The sequence below is a fragment of the Anoplolepis gracilipes genome, chromosome 8, assembly GCF_047496725.1.
Source record: "Anoplolepis gracilipes chromosome 8, ASM4749672v1, whole genome shotgun sequence".
NCBI lineage: Eukaryota > Metazoa > Arthropoda > Insecta > Hymenoptera > Formicidae > Anoplolepis > Anoplolepis gracilipes.
In genome coordinates this window covers 5,257,368-5,274,096 of record NC_132977.1, presented here as the reverse complement: position 1 = coordinate 5,274,096, position 16,729 = coordinate 5,257,368, and the positions used below count along the sequence as shown (strand labels likewise).

The 16,729-nt window shown below is 26.2% G+C and overlaps 2 protein-coding genes across 3 annotated transcripts; both read right to left on the bottom strand.

Annotated features, from left to right (window-relative positions):
* Window positions 1-293: 293 nt before the first annotated feature.
* On the bottom strand, window positions 294-4,914 carry LOC140668688 (putative gustatory receptor 28b). 2 transcript variants are annotated; one of them, XM_072897930.1, is made up of 8 exons: window positions 4,307-4,914; window positions 3,902-4,208; window positions 2,156-2,430; window positions 1,782-1,958; window positions 1,239-1,488; window positions 872-940; window positions 581-670; window positions 294-401 (listed from the first exon to the last, which is right to left on the bottom strand). In XM_072897930.1, the coding sequence occupies exons 2-8, from the start codon at window positions 4,184-4,186 to the stop codon at window positions 342-344; spliced, it is 1,206 nt and encodes a 401-aa protein (XP_072754031.1). In that variant the 5' UTR covers window positions 4,187-4,208; window positions 4,307-4,914; the 3' UTR covers window positions 294-341. The 2 variants fall into 2 exon arrangements, with proteins under 2 accessions (XP_072754031.1, XP_072754030.1); XM_072897929.1 differs by having other exon boundaries at window positions 4,279-4,913.
* A 445-nt stretch (window positions 4,915-5,359) lies between these two features.
* Window positions 5,360-14,578, bottom strand: LOC140668687 (glycerol kinase 5). Its single transcript, XM_072897928.1, has 12 exons — window positions 14,128-14,578; window positions 11,233-11,326; window positions 10,088-10,187; window positions 9,854-10,013; window positions 9,470-9,584; window positions 9,114-9,307; window positions 8,792-8,918; window positions 8,450-8,554; window positions 8,048-8,142; window positions 6,754-6,917; window positions 6,352-6,485; window positions 5,360-5,682 (listed from the first exon to the last, which is right to left on the bottom strand). Exons 1-12 carry the CDS (start codon window positions 14,221-14,223, stop codon window positions 5,540-5,542), a joined length of 1,527 nt encoding a protein of 508 aa, XP_072754029.1. The 5' UTR covers window positions 14,224-14,578; the 3' UTR covers window positions 5,360-5,539.
* Window positions 14,579-16,729: the final 2,151 nt, after the last annotated feature.

Here is a 16,729-nt window from a genome sequence, read left to right as displayed (position 1 = left end):
TTTTATTATAATATTTTCTGTATTATAAGTACATCATATTGGAATGGAATATATATATGATTACTTATTTATTATTATATTTAAAAGCATTATATTTTTTGTTTATTCGTATCTTCAGCATTTCAAGAAAATGATTTATTTTATTAACAAAATGTTTCAAATTTTACTGATAAAAAAGAAATCTTAAAAGATATTTATTAATTACATAATTTGTAAAAAATAATTTTAATTAGTATTTTGTAATTCTTGTAAACTTATTTTATTTAGTTCAATAAATATAACATTACTTTCCCTCTTTCATCTGCGATGTGACTAAATCCTCTCTTTTATGATTAATTGTATTATAATGGCGCGTTCATTTGAATTAGAATAACCACATATGTCGTGACCGTGGCAAAAAACTGAAACAAACATATAATAAAATATTTTCTTTCTTTCTTCTTTTTTGAATTTTACAATTGTATTAAATAATAGTTTTACATTTTTATAATAACTATTTAAATTAAAAGTATTAATTCTAAATAAATTGTATAATTTCAATTAATTGCATAATTTAAACAAATAAGTAAAATGCACATACCTTGCCGGTAAGAGTATTATCAATTGAAAAGAAACCAGTAGCAGTAAATTTTAAGGAATTAAGCACTATTTGTTGTGTAAATTGAGTAATCTGCAAAATAAGACATATTTGACATATTGGTTTTATTCTCTATTAAATTATACATAAATAAACTATTTTTAAACAAAATCCAATATTTTTAATACTTAAATGATTGCTCTATACGAACAATGTTAATACGTTTATTTTTTTTAGGGAAAAAATTAAATTTAATTAACATGTTTTTATTGATAATACATTAACAGAACTTACTTCTTCCCTCATATCATCGTCGGTACCTGATCCATCAAAAGATTGCATAATTTCACCGGTTTTATATGACTAAAAATGAAAAAAATCTTAATCATGTAATGAACAAATTTAGTATAAAATGATAATTTAAATAACACAGTAAATATGCGAAGCATATTATAAATCAATTATGAAATATTTAAAAATATATCCTAGATACATATAATTTATATAATGTCTATATATACATATATATATATATATATATTACATAATTTTAAATGATATTTATAATAAATTAAACCTAATCGTATCATAGAATCAACCTTATTTTGGGTTTATTATTATGCATTTATCTAATTTTACTTTAATAAAAAAAATAATTTACCTCTTCTGATACACTCGTGCAAAGGGAATTTACAAATATTATTTTAAGTGAATAAATTCCTCCCCAAACTATCAGAGCAATAAGTTTTTCAGTGTGATCTGTCACACGAAACTTGCCGGTAAGTGCACCATACATACAGTAAGTACATGTAGTTACTACCGTAAAATGGACCACCAATTCGAGCAAAAGTTGCGAACAATAAGTTTGATTAATTTGTCTTGCGATTCTCGTGATTTCTAAATGTAAATGTCTTTGAGATAGAAATATTAATTAATTAGTAATTATCTAAATATGCAGTTATATGTGATTTTTCAAATGTATTCTCTGTATATATGTAATTCTGTGACAAATTATATATCATATAAAATAAACATAGCTATAATAATACTAATAAGACAATTATAAGTTACATTAATATTACTTATTATGTAAAAACTAATCATTTTTAAAAGTAATACTAATTGCTATGACAAAATTTTATTAAAATATTAAAAAATTTTACTTACTTATACAATAAAAAGTAAAAATTATTGTTAATTTTACCTCAACGTCTGTACAAGATGCAGTATTTTCTCCTTTTGATTTTCGTAGTTTATTGTAACAATTGCAATAGGTGTATTTTCATGTTGATCATGGATCTTAAAAATATTCGATTTGTTTGCACAAATTACTACATTGTTAATCAGAATATTTGTATTCTGAAACTTTAGTTGAAGACATCTGCCAATGTAATTTTTCCGTCATTGTTTTGATACATAATCACATTTATTTATTTATTTCAATTAATTAAAAAAATATGTCGCTTTATATATGACTGACACAAATAAATTAATGAAACAACTCTTAAAACCATTCTAATTGAATAAAATTCTCAATTTTTGATCATCAATTTGGGAAATATATTATTATATACTTGCCTGATAAATGAGGCAAAAGTGACATCCACTACGGAATTTATCAAAATCGGAATGCAGAAGCATAAATCCGTAAGAAAAATGCCTAAATATCCAACAGAGGCAATGTCTTGATACATCCATATTAAATGCATAATATTCAATAATAGCATGCTTATTATCCAAAGAGCCATAAGATATAGAACATTACGATGAGTTTTCTCATAATCCTTTTTTATGCCTAATACTTCTATAGTATTGTCAACTATACTCAGCCTCTTAATTATGTTTTTTAGATTCTTAAAACATCAAAACTAAATTAGTAAGTTTGTTTAAAAGTTATCATTCAGAAAAACGAGAGAGAAAGAAAATATCTATATCTCAGTTAAAAATTTTGTATCTTAAAGTGAAAAAGAAAAGATTCTTTGTTTTATATATATATATATATTTATTTATTTATTTAGTTATTTATATATATGTATATACATATATTTATACATATATATCGTAAGTTTTATAACATAGGGAGGTACCCTCATTTTTTTTAATAAGATAGTGAGGCACATGAAATTCCCATGTATCAAATGCAAATTTTAAAACGTTTTTTCTCATTCGTGTGATTTCGGGCTTGCTCCCCATAGTATAATAGTATAAACCCCCGCCTCTCTCTCTCTCTCTCTCTCTCTCTCTCTCTCTCTCTCTCTACATATATATGTGTATATATATATATATATATATATATATATATATATATATATTATAAACTTAGAATTTATTAAATATTAATTTTATAATATCTCATCACCAAATTACAATTAATACTTCTATAATACGTTGATTTTAATTTTTATTTAATATAGTAATAAAATAATTGTAGATTCACAAAGAATCTTTTTATTTTATACGTTGTTTATGTTAATGTTAATATTAAATTTTTATATTATAAGTTTACAAAAATTACAAAACAATAATTCTTCTTTTTATATACATATATACAGGGTGTTTCATAACTAACGAGCCAACGCTCGTGAACGGATAGAGTACAGTAAACTGAATAAAAAAGTATTAGGTCATTTTGCGATTTTCGCAATAATTATTAAAATATTAATTAAAAACGCTTAACGAACAATATTATACATATGTACAAGATGTCCGGTAATAATCGCCCCACCTCTCTAGGGCTGATAGAGCAGGTCAAACTGAACATAAAAGTCCTGTATCATTTTTCGATTTTCGCAATAATTATTAAAATATTAATTAAAAACGCTCAGCGTAGGAGCGCGCGCCGCATATAGCGCTCAGCATACCCTGAGCGTTTTTAATTAATAGTTCAATAATTATTGCGCTAATCGTAAAATGATACAGAACTTTTAGGTTCAGTTTGACCTGCTCTATCTGCCCTAGAGAGTTGGGGCGATTATTACCAGACATCTTGTAAATATGTATAATATTGTTCGCTAAGCGTTTTTAATTAATATTTTAATAATTATTGCGAAAATCGCAAAATGATTTAATACTTTTTTGTTTAGTTCACTGTACTCTACCCACTCACGAGCGTTGGCTCATTAGTTATGAGACACCCTGTATATATATATATATATATATATATATATATATATATATAATATATATACATATATGTATATATATAATATATGTATATATATGTATATATAAAGAAGAATTATCTATCTGTAATTTTTGTAAACTTTTGTTTGTTATTGAATTTATTCTACACAAAATATCGTTACGTATAATGTATAAATATACCTTTGATTTGCGCCAGAATAAAATTATAGCCAAAGTGGCAACTAAAATATTAATCGTTAAAGTGGAATAATATAGGACAAAATCGTAACCGAAATTTGTTTGAAAGAAGCCAATTCCATTATAAAGCAGCGAAAAATATGCAATTGTCGCCGAGATGACGTAGAAGACACTTAATAAAAATCTTGGACGATTCGCAGGTATTTCGAATATTCCCATGAAAAATATGCAATTAAGCCATATAATAGGCATCAGTGCCTGTTTTAAATTTTTCACATCTGATGTCATGTTGGATTCGCCTTCTGTAAATCTAGACCAATCGATATAATTTACAAGTATATGTGTTAATTTTATTATTAATACATTATAAATAAACTTACGTTAAGTATTTTTTTTTATTTTACTCACAATTCAAAGCAATTTCTTTTGTTAAAACAATAAACCACATACACAATGTCTCAGAAACCAGTTTCTAGAACAGACGTCAGAAAATCGCCTTTTTTCGACTACGAGTGCGATCAATTTGTCGTGACTAAAAAAAGGTGTTATACGTGTTCGATTCCTGCAAAGACTAAATTTGACCTAAAGAAGACATAGTCTTGCGTGTTATCATTAATGAACTCTACACCTGGCGAGCAACTAACAGCTGATAAACGATCTCGCGTGCTGTTAGAATATGTCGGAACAACCTGCGTAGGTCATGCAATTTCACTTATTACACGTGTCTCATGCCGGTAATATATATCATATAACGCTTTCGATTACTTATTCTGTTAACGATAGCTCGCCTTTCGACCTTCTCTTGCGTTATCAAGAAGTTATAAGAGTTTACCGCCCATAAATAATGCAGTCGAAGGTCACTTCTTCGCATTTTATATTATAGTGCAATTATTCCCGATAAAATCTATAATTTACAATTCCTGGTATTGAACTTAATAAAAAGATCTTAATTAAAAGAAGTACAAATGTCCAATATTTTTGAATTAATATAGAACTTTCATTGATTACAGGCGTGTGAAAATATAAATTAATTATAACATAATAATGAAAAACAATACAAATTGATTATGTACAAACTAATTGACAGTAGCCTTTCTTATCTCATTCCAAGAAAATATAATTGCTCTTCTTAAACATATTAAACATAAAAAATTAAATGTATAAAAATATTATGTCTATACATATTAAGTCTAAATATGTTTATATCTTTAAATAATTTCTTTTTTTATATTAGATTTTATAAATATGTAAATATAGAAAATTATTTAAAAACGTATTATAATTTAAATATTGTAAAAGAATATACTGGTATATTCGCATTACACAAGTAAAAATGATATGTTTGTTTTTTATCGTAGATATTACGATATGATCTGACATTAAAACGCGCGCGTTAAGACTTTTATTCTAATTAAGAGTTACGTTCAAACGTTATGTCACACGTTTATAATACGACAATGATATGTTATCAATGCATATATTTTGTATTAGAAAAACTGTACATTTATATTGTAATTTTTCATATTTAACATTTTGATTAATCAACATTACAACATTGGTATAAATATATTACAAATACTTTCATCTTATCAATAATTAGTAATATACATATTTATAAAAATGTGTTTTTTTTAACTATTGTCAGTACCAATTTTTGAAGCGTTCCACCGCACGTTTCCATTGGCTAAATGTATGTTGGTAAGATGATCGCGATTCTTCGTTTGGCTTAAATATTTTATCTATCTGACGTAACATTGACACTTCTTCTCTGCTTTTCCACAATTCTGAAATTAAATGATACATTAAAATTATTAACATATTTAATTATATATTGATTTAATTATATATTTAATTATATATTGATTATAATATAACATTTAATAATTTATTATAATAACATCAGAGATAAAGAATAATCTCTTATCTTAATAAATTTTTTTGCTTTATAGATCTTATAAAATCAAATGAGGTAAAGAGCAGAAGAAAATAATAAAAATATATAGAAATTCATTAATTATTATATTAAATTATCTTTGTCTATTGTAAGCAATTAATATTGATATAAAGAATAGTACAATATTTTTAAAACATTAGTAAAAACGGGAAAAAGAAAAACTTGAAGAGCCAAATGTAGGGTAAGGGACCAAATAAAAACATAAACTTCTTATGATAAGAAAGCATATCAAAAGCGAGTTGTATTATTTATAATTATTATTTATAGTATTATTTCTTTCTATAGTAACACTAAAGATGGTTAAAAAATGGATTAAAACGTTTATATTAAATAAATTTGCTTTTCCTTTTGACTCTTCAAGCCTTTCTTATTTCCTAATTTTGTATTAAAAGTCTTATTAGTTTTTATTATTTTTAAAACAACAAAAGGTTAAATTATTAGATGTATGAGAAATATAAATAATTCATAGTAATAAATAATAAAATTGCATAATTCATACCACATTGTAAGCCAGCTAGGAATGCTACTCCTAAAATGGACATCTCAACAGACACTGGACGTTCCACTTCCAATCCCGTCGAGTCAGCCAACGATTGCATGATAAAATCATTTTTGGAAACTCCACCGTCGACTCTAAAAAGTAATATATTTGCGTCAATTGATATTTTATAATACTACATTATTGAAGTTAAATCATCACGTAGAAAGTAGCAGAAATCCATTGCACAGAGAAATTAATAATCCATTTTTCTTTCATAATATTATTATCAGCTCTTCCTTATATTATTATTTTATATCTTAATATTATTTTTTGCATCATATTATTATCATTGTTAATGATGACAAAGATTGTAAATCATAAATATTATTAAATATGTAGTAGTGTTATTATAATTTTTACTTTATTTTTTGATATGTAAAAGAAGTTTCCTTGCACAAGCATTCGTGAAGTAGCTGTATCCTAAAAACGAGACTCTCTAATAAAGATCGAACGATATGCTCCTTCTTCGTGGTGGGCTTTACTCCTAAGAAACCAGTTGCAGCTGTATAATCATTTATAGGCGCCTGAAATAATAAATGACGCACATATGTTATACATGTGTATTTTTGCGTAATGTATATTATCTTTTTAAACTGTATTCATAATTCAATGTTTTTGCGGAAAATGGAAATAAAATATAAATATTTTTTAAATATATAGAAATAATATTGCTCGAATGTTGATTAAAAAGAAATGTTTAAAGTAAATTTGTATTTTATAAATATTTGCCATTGAGAAAGTAGTATTTTTTTACTTTGCTTTTTTTATTTATTATTTATTTTATTTATATAAATATAAAAGATGACCATTTGAATATTGAAAGTAAATATATACATGCATATCCCTTCCTCAATTTCACCGATTATTTAATCGATTAAAGTCCGATACCTGAGACTTGTAACTTTTATTTGAGCCTTTATATAAGTCAATCAAGAAGTGCTAAGCATCGAAAAAAAAGTATTTCTCATCGAGTGCTTTTACAATATAGACAAAAATTATACTCAGACAATATCAGATGGATTTCTTAATAAATATTGATCTAAAACAGTTTAAAACGAAATTACACTCATTATCAGAAGTATATTTTTGATATTTTTTACTCCCCTCCTCCCTAGAACTGCGTCATATACCCTATATATTGTGCTGAGTATTTAAGATTTTATTTATTTTTTAAATAAAAAAGTAAAATAAAAATAAATAACAGTAAAAAAACATTTAAAAAATTTTAAAATAAAATTTTTATTAATTTTTTTATTTGTATTTTACAGTTTTCGCAAACGCGTGCGCAGTTTTGTGCTGATTCTGACAGATAACATCTAGAAAACATGATTCAACATAGTTCATGCACGCAAGCAAATTTTTGCCTCTTTTTATAAATGTTTATTTAAATTATTAAACTAATATATTTTACATACTGACATTAATAAAAGTGACAAGTTTCCCCTGGTTTTATTTATTTTGTTTGCCTATTTGTTTCAAGTAATAACTGATTACTTTCAACACAATTCTAACATTCGTTATAAAAAATCAGTAAAAAGAAAGTTTTAGAAATAATTATTCCAATTTCATTACACAAATGTTTATGCGTGAAAAAAAATAATTTTATATATCTCAATATCGCAAGAAATGTTTTATCATAGTAAATCTTGCTAACCTGAAGTCCGCTGAATGCTGGGACAAAATATACTCCATCAGTGTCATTGACTGAGTTTGCCATATCAGCTGTTTCTGGAGCATCGTTCACAATTCCTGTGGCAATCATAAGAAAATCGATTTATAACAATAAAAAAAAATTAAATTTTTTCTAAAAATAAAATTCATCTTTTCTTTTAAAAAATTACATTTACATAGGATTTTACAAAGAAATACATGTAAATTACATTACATTACACATATTAAGAGATAACTTATTATTATACATATGTATATAACAGAAGATAATGAGATAATTTAATTTGTCTGTTTCTGTTTTTTTTTTAAATAAAGTTATAAATTTAATAAATATAAAATCAAAATTTCCATTTTTTAAAAAACAATTTAAAAGCTGATTACTTACCTATTGACTTAGCCCATTCGATTAGTATACCAGTGTCACTTGAAGATCCCTCTGCAACATATATTAGTTCTTTTCCGATACGCCAACCGACAACTGGATAAAGTCCTACAAATAATAATATAAATATAATAAATAAATAATTAAATAATAATTTTTAAAATTTATATTTAAAATTTATATTAGTTTTATATATATATATATATATATATATATATATTTATTTTTTATATTATTTTAAGTTTATCATATATTGGTTACTCGATATATTTTACGATATACACACAATATATTGAACAGAAAATCTGTATTAAATGAATAATATATGTAAATTTGCAAAACTACCAGCAACTGATGCGTGTGGTTCCCGTCCTGTGTTAACATTCACAAAAGTACCTGTTCCCATAGTAACTTTGAGATCACTGGGTTTGAAGCATCCTGAACCAAATAAGGATGCTGCTTGGTCGGCCATCTAATTTTAACAGGTTATTATTAGAAATAAAAACGTTCGTTAACTTTAAAATCAGCTTTTATAAAGTCTCGTATATAATAATACAATATATAATATAAAATATAATATATATCGTGTAGATAATTATATATAACTGTTGCATAATTAGTCATCAAATTAAATGGCGGCTTGTTTATGTCAAAATACTTCACTTACTGAGCAATAAATGGGAATTTCAACTCCGAATACGCTTTCGGGTGTACTTCCAAAGTTACCCACTGTATCTACTACTTCTGGAAAAATATTACGTGGTAATTTTAAAATATCTAGCGCCCAATTAGCCCATTCCATTGTGAATGGATCAAATATACCAGTAGCTGAGGCACATGAAGCATCCATTATATGCTTTCCTGCAATAAATGAAAACGCATAGCTATTAAGCACAATATAGTGAATAAATATTACTATGCACACTTCGTAATAAAATATCAACAGATATAGGAATATGAGTATTTTAAAATAAATATAAAATTAAAAAATCAAATATATTTAATTAAGTATAATTATTCTACCTGTTAATTTATATAAAAGCCAACAATCTACGCCTCCAAACGCTACTTCTCCTTTAGATGCTGCTTCTAGAAGACCTGGTATGTTTTGAAGAACCCACACTAATTTCAAGCTAACCTACAAACAAAGTCGAGATTGAGCTCCCCAGAGAGTACTAACCGAGAGAATAATAATTCGCAGAAAGCTAGAAGTTCCATAAAGTTCCATTACAAACCAAACTGTGTTCTAATGATTCATTTTTAACAAAAAGAAAACGACTTAGAGATCATTGAAATGATGTTATAACATACACTGGTGGAATAAATATATTTAATATAATTAATATAAAATATAATTTAAATAAAATTAATATAAAATATAAGGGGAGGGGGGTAAAACATTTCAACCTGCATATTCATAAACTTCAGCACGCTACCGGCTAGAAAGCGTTTGCTTCTCGTAAGAGTATACAAAATACGCGAGGCTACTCGCAATCCTCTCATCGTCATCGAATGATTCCACTCGTCGACCAGAGTGGCCGCCCGTTGATCCTTCCATGTTATAAATCTGAAACGATAATATCACCCGATCATAAAACTTGATTCTAATCGAAATATTTTTATCATCTTTGTTGTTCTCACTTGTGATAGTGTCTTCCAGTCTTCAAATCCCAGGTAATAAAGCTGGCTCGTTGCGATGAGATTCCAAAGCAAACGATAGACTTCGGATCGATCTCGCTGTCTGCAATCATAAACGGAAGAAATTGGTCTAAACTCGAGATAAGTTCCAACATAAAACACGAAACGACAAACTGAACATAAAAAAGAGATATCAATCGATCGTAAGCGGTAAATTCCCTGAAATTAAAGATATTTATCCTTCTTCACGTCTACGTTTAAACTTCTTTTTATAAGAAAAGATAAGAGACTCAAGATAATTATATGTACGTGATATTTTTAAATTGTATATAGTACATTTATGTTTATAAAAAAAGAAGAAAGCATTCTGCCACTCATAAAGCCTGTCTTATACTTATAGAGAAACAACAAAAAATTTTTTGTTTAATCAAATTAGATGCTTTATAAGGCCTGAAAAAAAATTTAATCGGCGAAATAATATATAAACAACAAGCGTTTAATTGCATCGGGTGTCGCAAGCAGAATGTGTGATTGCTTACTTTCGATGCGTCCGATTGTTGTCACCTCGGTTTACGATGGACATTTCTAGAACAGGTTGAAATACAGAAATGAGGTTTAACACACATTTGATGGGTAGCAAAAGATTCAATTCAAGCCGATGCTGATCTTTTAATGCGGAAAATTAATTAATTTTCAATCAATTTTATTTATTAGAATAATATCAGTTAAAGTGCAACTAAAATAAAATAACACATTAGTAGGTTATTCTTTTTTTAATTTTGCCACTTATTCATCAAAATAATTAATAAAAATAGTTAACGAATTAAGATCTAGCGCGACTTCAACTGAAGCTTCAAATGTCTACTGAAAATGCGTGAAACCAAAATTTTCTGCGTTTATCCATTCCAGATTATGAAGAAGATTTGCGTGCTTTGCACAAATAAACTGTGACAGTTATGTTTAACTTCTGTATTTTTTTTAAATTTTAATTCTTATTGCACAGAATCATAGATATCACAAGATAGACGTGTGCATATATTGAAAAACTGTATGTGAATTTTATCTATTATTATTCAAATTATTGATGAGAAACAATTTAGTATTTAGTTAATATTTTACGATTAAAAAAAGACATTTTAGTAACTTACTCTTTAATGTATCCTTGATTACTTTTACTATAATCTCCCATAGGTGATCCGGATCTATCTCCACAAATCCAGGTTCTGGATAAATCAGTTTTATCTAAATTAAAAGAAAATAAAAGTGTTATCTTTATTTGTATTTTATATCTTTTTTATAGCCACTAACAATATTGTATAATTTTACTTGTGCGTTTTCAATGCGTTTTCATAATTAAATTTTTAGACCATTTGCTTCTACTTTATATTTTCCAATAAAGATTCTTTAGATCTATTTTCTGTATAAAATGATGGGAAAAATATGATTGTCGCACGTGTAAATAGACAACGCATTATCTTGACCTTGTTTTGCATGATAATAATGTGCCGTGAGAAAACATTTATAGATAAGTTTTTAAATGGAATTTCTAGATAAAGCAAAAATTATTGTACTTCAAGGAGTTAGCATATTTAACAAAATATCTCAAAATAAATTATTATTAAATTTTGATAAATCAGAAGAAACTAATTATTTACTTTCAGCCCTTTCAGCATTAAAAGAAGAACAATTTTAAGTCAAACATAAATAGACAAAAATGTAAAAATTATAATATAAAAAACATTTACTGTAAATCGCTATACGCTCTTTAGCTTCAAAATTAAAATTGACTTTCACATAAAGTAGGATATAATAAGTAACTCAGAAGTCACTCTCTATGATACATCTGAAAACTAAAATGTAAATAAGACGTAATTATTATTAATTTTATTATTAATTTTTAATTTTTGGATTACAAAATATATTGTTATATATTATAAAATACTGAAGTTTTGTAAAATTAAAAAAATAAAAATAGAAAAAAATTTTGTTTCACAAGGTGAATGTGAAAGGTGATTATTGTGAATAACATAAATATTGTTTGGAATATATTGATAACGATAACAAATACAGGGAAACAAGAAGAATAGAAAAAATATCTTTATTATTAAATTTAAAATAAATTCTGTACTCTGAAAGAAATTTAAGACCATATAATATTGATAAATTTTTTTTAATAAAATACACACAGACATAAATCGATCTGAATTTACTTATAATAAATAGCTGTTTGAACAATTAGCTCGGTTAAACTCTTTCTGTTTAATCTTCTTCTGCGTATTAATTGAAAACAGCTTTATTATATATAAAATATTTTTCTTAAATTAAATTAACAGATTTTTATACAACATTTTTAAATATACCCACATTATACAGATTCTTTTATAAATTTTTAAAAGACTTGTAGCAATTTTAAAAATTTAATTAAAAATATATAAAAAATTAATTGGTAAATATATAAAAAATCTGCTTTGATGTTAGTGACAGAAGACAATTAAAGATATTAATGCAAAAAAAGCAATTTTAATAAGAATAATTTCATTTTTTTCTGATCTTTTTATAAATATTAAGTATAATTTTCTAATTATATTATTAAAGCAATACTAAATAAAATAAATAATAACATTGAATTAAAACTAATTAGTATTTTTGAGTACAAAATATTGGAGCACATTTTTTTCTATTTCTTAATGAGAAAGAATATAAATATAAATTAAATTATTGTAATTCAAGATTCTAAAGAAATTCAGCACAAATAGAAAGTAATCCATTGCCATTGGCAACGACCTTTACATCGTCACAGTTAAATCGATGTTCGGCGCTTATAGTAGTATGCCCGACGAATACAATTCACCGTAAACTGTCCCAGTAACTTATTTCTGAGTTTATTAATTTGCGAGCTAGGAAACACCTTCACATTAACTTGACTACCTTGACTTCAAGGTGTTCTATAGACAGTACTCTGATCTCTGCTATTTCTTTCCATTTTTTATTATATTCGCAACGTTGATTAATTTTCCTTATGCTTTAAGAGATATTATAATTATCTTGGAAAAAATGTACAATAGCGTCTTTCATAGATGTACTCGATGAAAGATATTATTCTATTTATTTTTCAATAAGATAGATAAGTAACTAGCAAGGTTAAATTTAGAATTCCATTTTTTAGCTTTTGACAAAAAATGCACATGCAAATTCTACTCTGTTATTATTATTTATGTTGACATTACTGCAAAAAATTCTTTGCAAAGCGAGCGTTTATCTTTTTATTAAAAAAAAAAAAGATATGCAATTTTTCAATGTCAAAGTTTAGTGTAGCATTATAAAAATTTAATTCCGAGGATTCTATTCTTCTTCTTTACATATGTATACGAGATTTCACAAATTTTAATCACAGCCTTTTATGAAAGTACAAACGTTGATTTACATAACTACTGTATTGTTGTGCACGATGTAAAATATGAATAACAATAATTAAATTTTTCTAATGGAAGTATGTCATTATAGCGATTTACAGTAAATGTTTTTTGTATCATAATTTTTACATTTTTGTTTATTAATGCTTGATTCTCTTTTTATTAGCTGAAAGTAAATAATTAGTTCCTTCTGATTTATCAAAATTTAATAATAATTTATTTTGAGATATTTCATTAAGTATGTCTTCCGTAAAATATTATCTATAATTGTTTTATTATCTATAATTCTTTCTACATCGGATATCAAATTTATCCGATTGATATCAGCTGTTACAAATCCAATAAGTCAACTCTAATTTCCACTTATGCATAAATTATAATTTTTTTAAAGTACACTATTATATATGGCAGAAAATAATTTTATGTATATTACTACAATTTACTGTTAATAGTTTTAAAATTCTTTTTTATATCTCAGCCTCTGACGAGATTTAAAAAGTTCCATGCATTATTGTAATCATTTTCAATTTCCATCATCATATTGAACATTGGAATCTTCCATTCGCTCGCAGATTCAATTGACGTTTTTAATCGGTCTTCAAAGAACGTGAAAATTAAATCACGACGAACCTTCTCCGCCGAGGAAGCTACCGTGACCGCTTTCTCGTCCAGAATGTGGAAGCGCACCGTGGTGGTGCCGACGTCGAGCGCCGCGACGTATTTCATGGTACTATTTCGTATCCTTTTCCGGCGAATTTGAAAATTCCGGCGCCGATTCGCGCACACACTCACACGTCAACTCGTTTCCGAATCCAATCGTGAAATATACCGAACGTTAGATCACGGCGTCTGACGGTGACTGATATCGATTAATACCACCTCTGTACTTTCTACCTTGAGTTCAACAACATACAACAACAAGGAAAAAATAGAAAAAGAAACGCACTTGGACTTGGACGCGAGGGCAAAAAATTAACACAACTTGAACAGGCAATCAACGTTGAAGTACGCTCGCTTATCGCAACACGACTGTCCTTGGATGCGTGATACATCACGCATGCTCTACCAAGAGGTTTTTATCGAGACTTTGCCGCGTGTCATATAATGAAGCGATGAACTCCCGACTTACAACTTTGCCAGCAGTGGGGTACATTGGAGCGTATATTGTGACAGTTGGGCCTACGTCTTGCCGATTATGGCTGAAACACACTGTCAAAATATCATCTTAAAAGATTCATTTGCGTTGGTCACCGATTTCTCTCATTGTGCGGTCTGATCATTAAAAGCCGCAACGTCCGCAACTACTGCGGTTGATAATTATTGCGATCGATCTTACTTGGAATTTTCTACGGTGAAAGCCGCTTTTCTATGCTACTGTTGTGAAACTTTGTTCTACAACAATGTATAAACTAGTTATCTTATCTAATCATTGACCTAGATTTTTAGTTCGGTGAGTTTAATTCTCATCTAGTCATAACTCATCATAAAATATGCAAAAGACGCTATCTTTTTCTTAATTAAAGTTTTATTGAAGTAATAAAATATTATTTTAAAATTAAGTATCAGACTTAAGATATGCTTTTTATGTAAGATTTTATGAGTAATAAAGATATTTAATATCGAGCATATTCTAAAGAGGTCCGCTCTAAAAAATTCTTAGAAGAATTTCAAGAACATAAAACATCTTGCAATTAGTAGTTATTACGTTCTTCAATATATCTATAAAACAAGATTAGTTTCAATTTAATATGCCATTTCCTACTAGATTTTTAATTATCGCGTGACGTTTGTCATTTGCACGAGAGATATGAGGCGACAGATGTCATATATCTACATATGTATCGTTTGTAATTGGCATAACACGCCTAGAATGCTGTTTAGTCTTATTGCATATGCATAAGATTGAAAGAATTTTAAAAATTTTATTCACATGTGACTGTATATTATCTCAAAATTTAACTCTTTATTTCATAGTCATATAACACTATTATTTGAATATGATAGGAAACAATAAGTAATAATGTAAAATCATTATTTGTTTATTCGCATTAAACATAAATTATAAAATCTTCAAATATTTAAACTTTGCGTGTATGTAGTACTCATTAAAATAAATATACAAATGATAAACATATGTTCAAAAATCAATCGTTACCGAATTATATTAAAAAAAAATTATAGTAAAAAAATTTTTTTTCATAATTGATTGTAGTAGATGTATGAAATAAAAATTGCGATATATTTATAAAAAAATTGTTTTTAGAATAATGTAGTACAAGATTCTTTTACACAAAAATATTTATTTAATACGCCATTCCTTGTTACGTTACTGAAGATCGCATCGCGTTGCATATACCTCTGTTATGCAACCCAATTGACAAAGAGCAACGTAAGATAATCATAACTTAGGCGTGCTCGTAATATCGCATGTTATCATAGTCTTTATAACATATATATACCTTCTACTAAAGTTAACTATTTTTAAAAAATTTGTATACTTTAATACTTTATTAGATTTTTTCTCTAACAATAGATTGATCCTTAAAAAATATATGAACTCAATACTCGATATATATATATATATATGGCAAGGCCTCTTGAAAATCTTAAAATTTATTGTTTCTTTTTTGTATTATCACATAATTTAATTTTAATTAAACATTATTAAAATTATTATTACATTATACATTATTAAAAAATATTTTGCTTGAAATAAATAAATATATACTCAAAGGAAACATATTTGCTATTGTAATTATTTCCTAGATAAAACCATCATGTTGTTTTATTTCTCGCTTTTCTCATTAATTTACAATTTAAATATTTAATTAAATTTTAATAAAAAAACATAAAACAGTTATATTTTTAAAAATCAATAACGTTAAATACAATGTGTTACAATAACTTTAACAATTTGTATTTTAAAAAGTTTTAATTCTTATATTCTTCTTTCCTATAAGGTTTTAGAGACTTTATGACATGAACTTTAATTTTTAATCATCATTATCAGGCAGCATAACGTGTAAATATTTTTCTTGATTGTCGTAATGTGTCTTGTTGTAATATACATCGTCAAACACGAAAAACACAGTCATAAATATTGACACGCCAGCAAAGATAATCCACATAATCATCTCTAATGTAACCTACAAAAATTATAAATTAATTAAATATGTTAAAAATATAGATATATAAATAAATATATAAAGATATAAAAATAAATAATAGAAAT

Bases quoted from the DNA above. Each gene is read 5' to 3' on its own strand.
- LOC140668687 (XM_072897928.1), bottom strand. From the start codon at position 14,223: ATGAAATACGTCGCGGCGCTCGACGTCGGCACCACCACGGTGCGCTTC. The intron at 10,014-10,087 runs GTGAGAACAACA...TTATCGTTTCAG, and splicing joins ACTGGAAGACACTATCACAA to ATTTATAACATGGAAGGATC. The intron at 8,555-8,791 runs GTAGTTTTGCAA...TATTATTTGTAG, and splicing joins ACCACACGCATCAGTTGCTG to GACTTTATCCAGTTGTCGGT.
- LOC140668688 (XM_072897930.1), bottom strand. From the start codon at position 4,186: ATGACATCAGATGTGAAAAATTTAAAACAGGCACTGATGCCTATTATA. The intron at 1,959-2,155 runs GCAAGTATATAA...TTACATTGGCAG, and splicing joins ACTTTTGCCTCATTTATCAG to ATGTCTTCAACTAAAGTTTC. The intron at 1,489-1,781 runs GTAAAATTAACA...TCTATCTCAAAG, and splicing joins CATCTTGTACAGACGTTGAG to ACATTTACATTTAGAAATCA.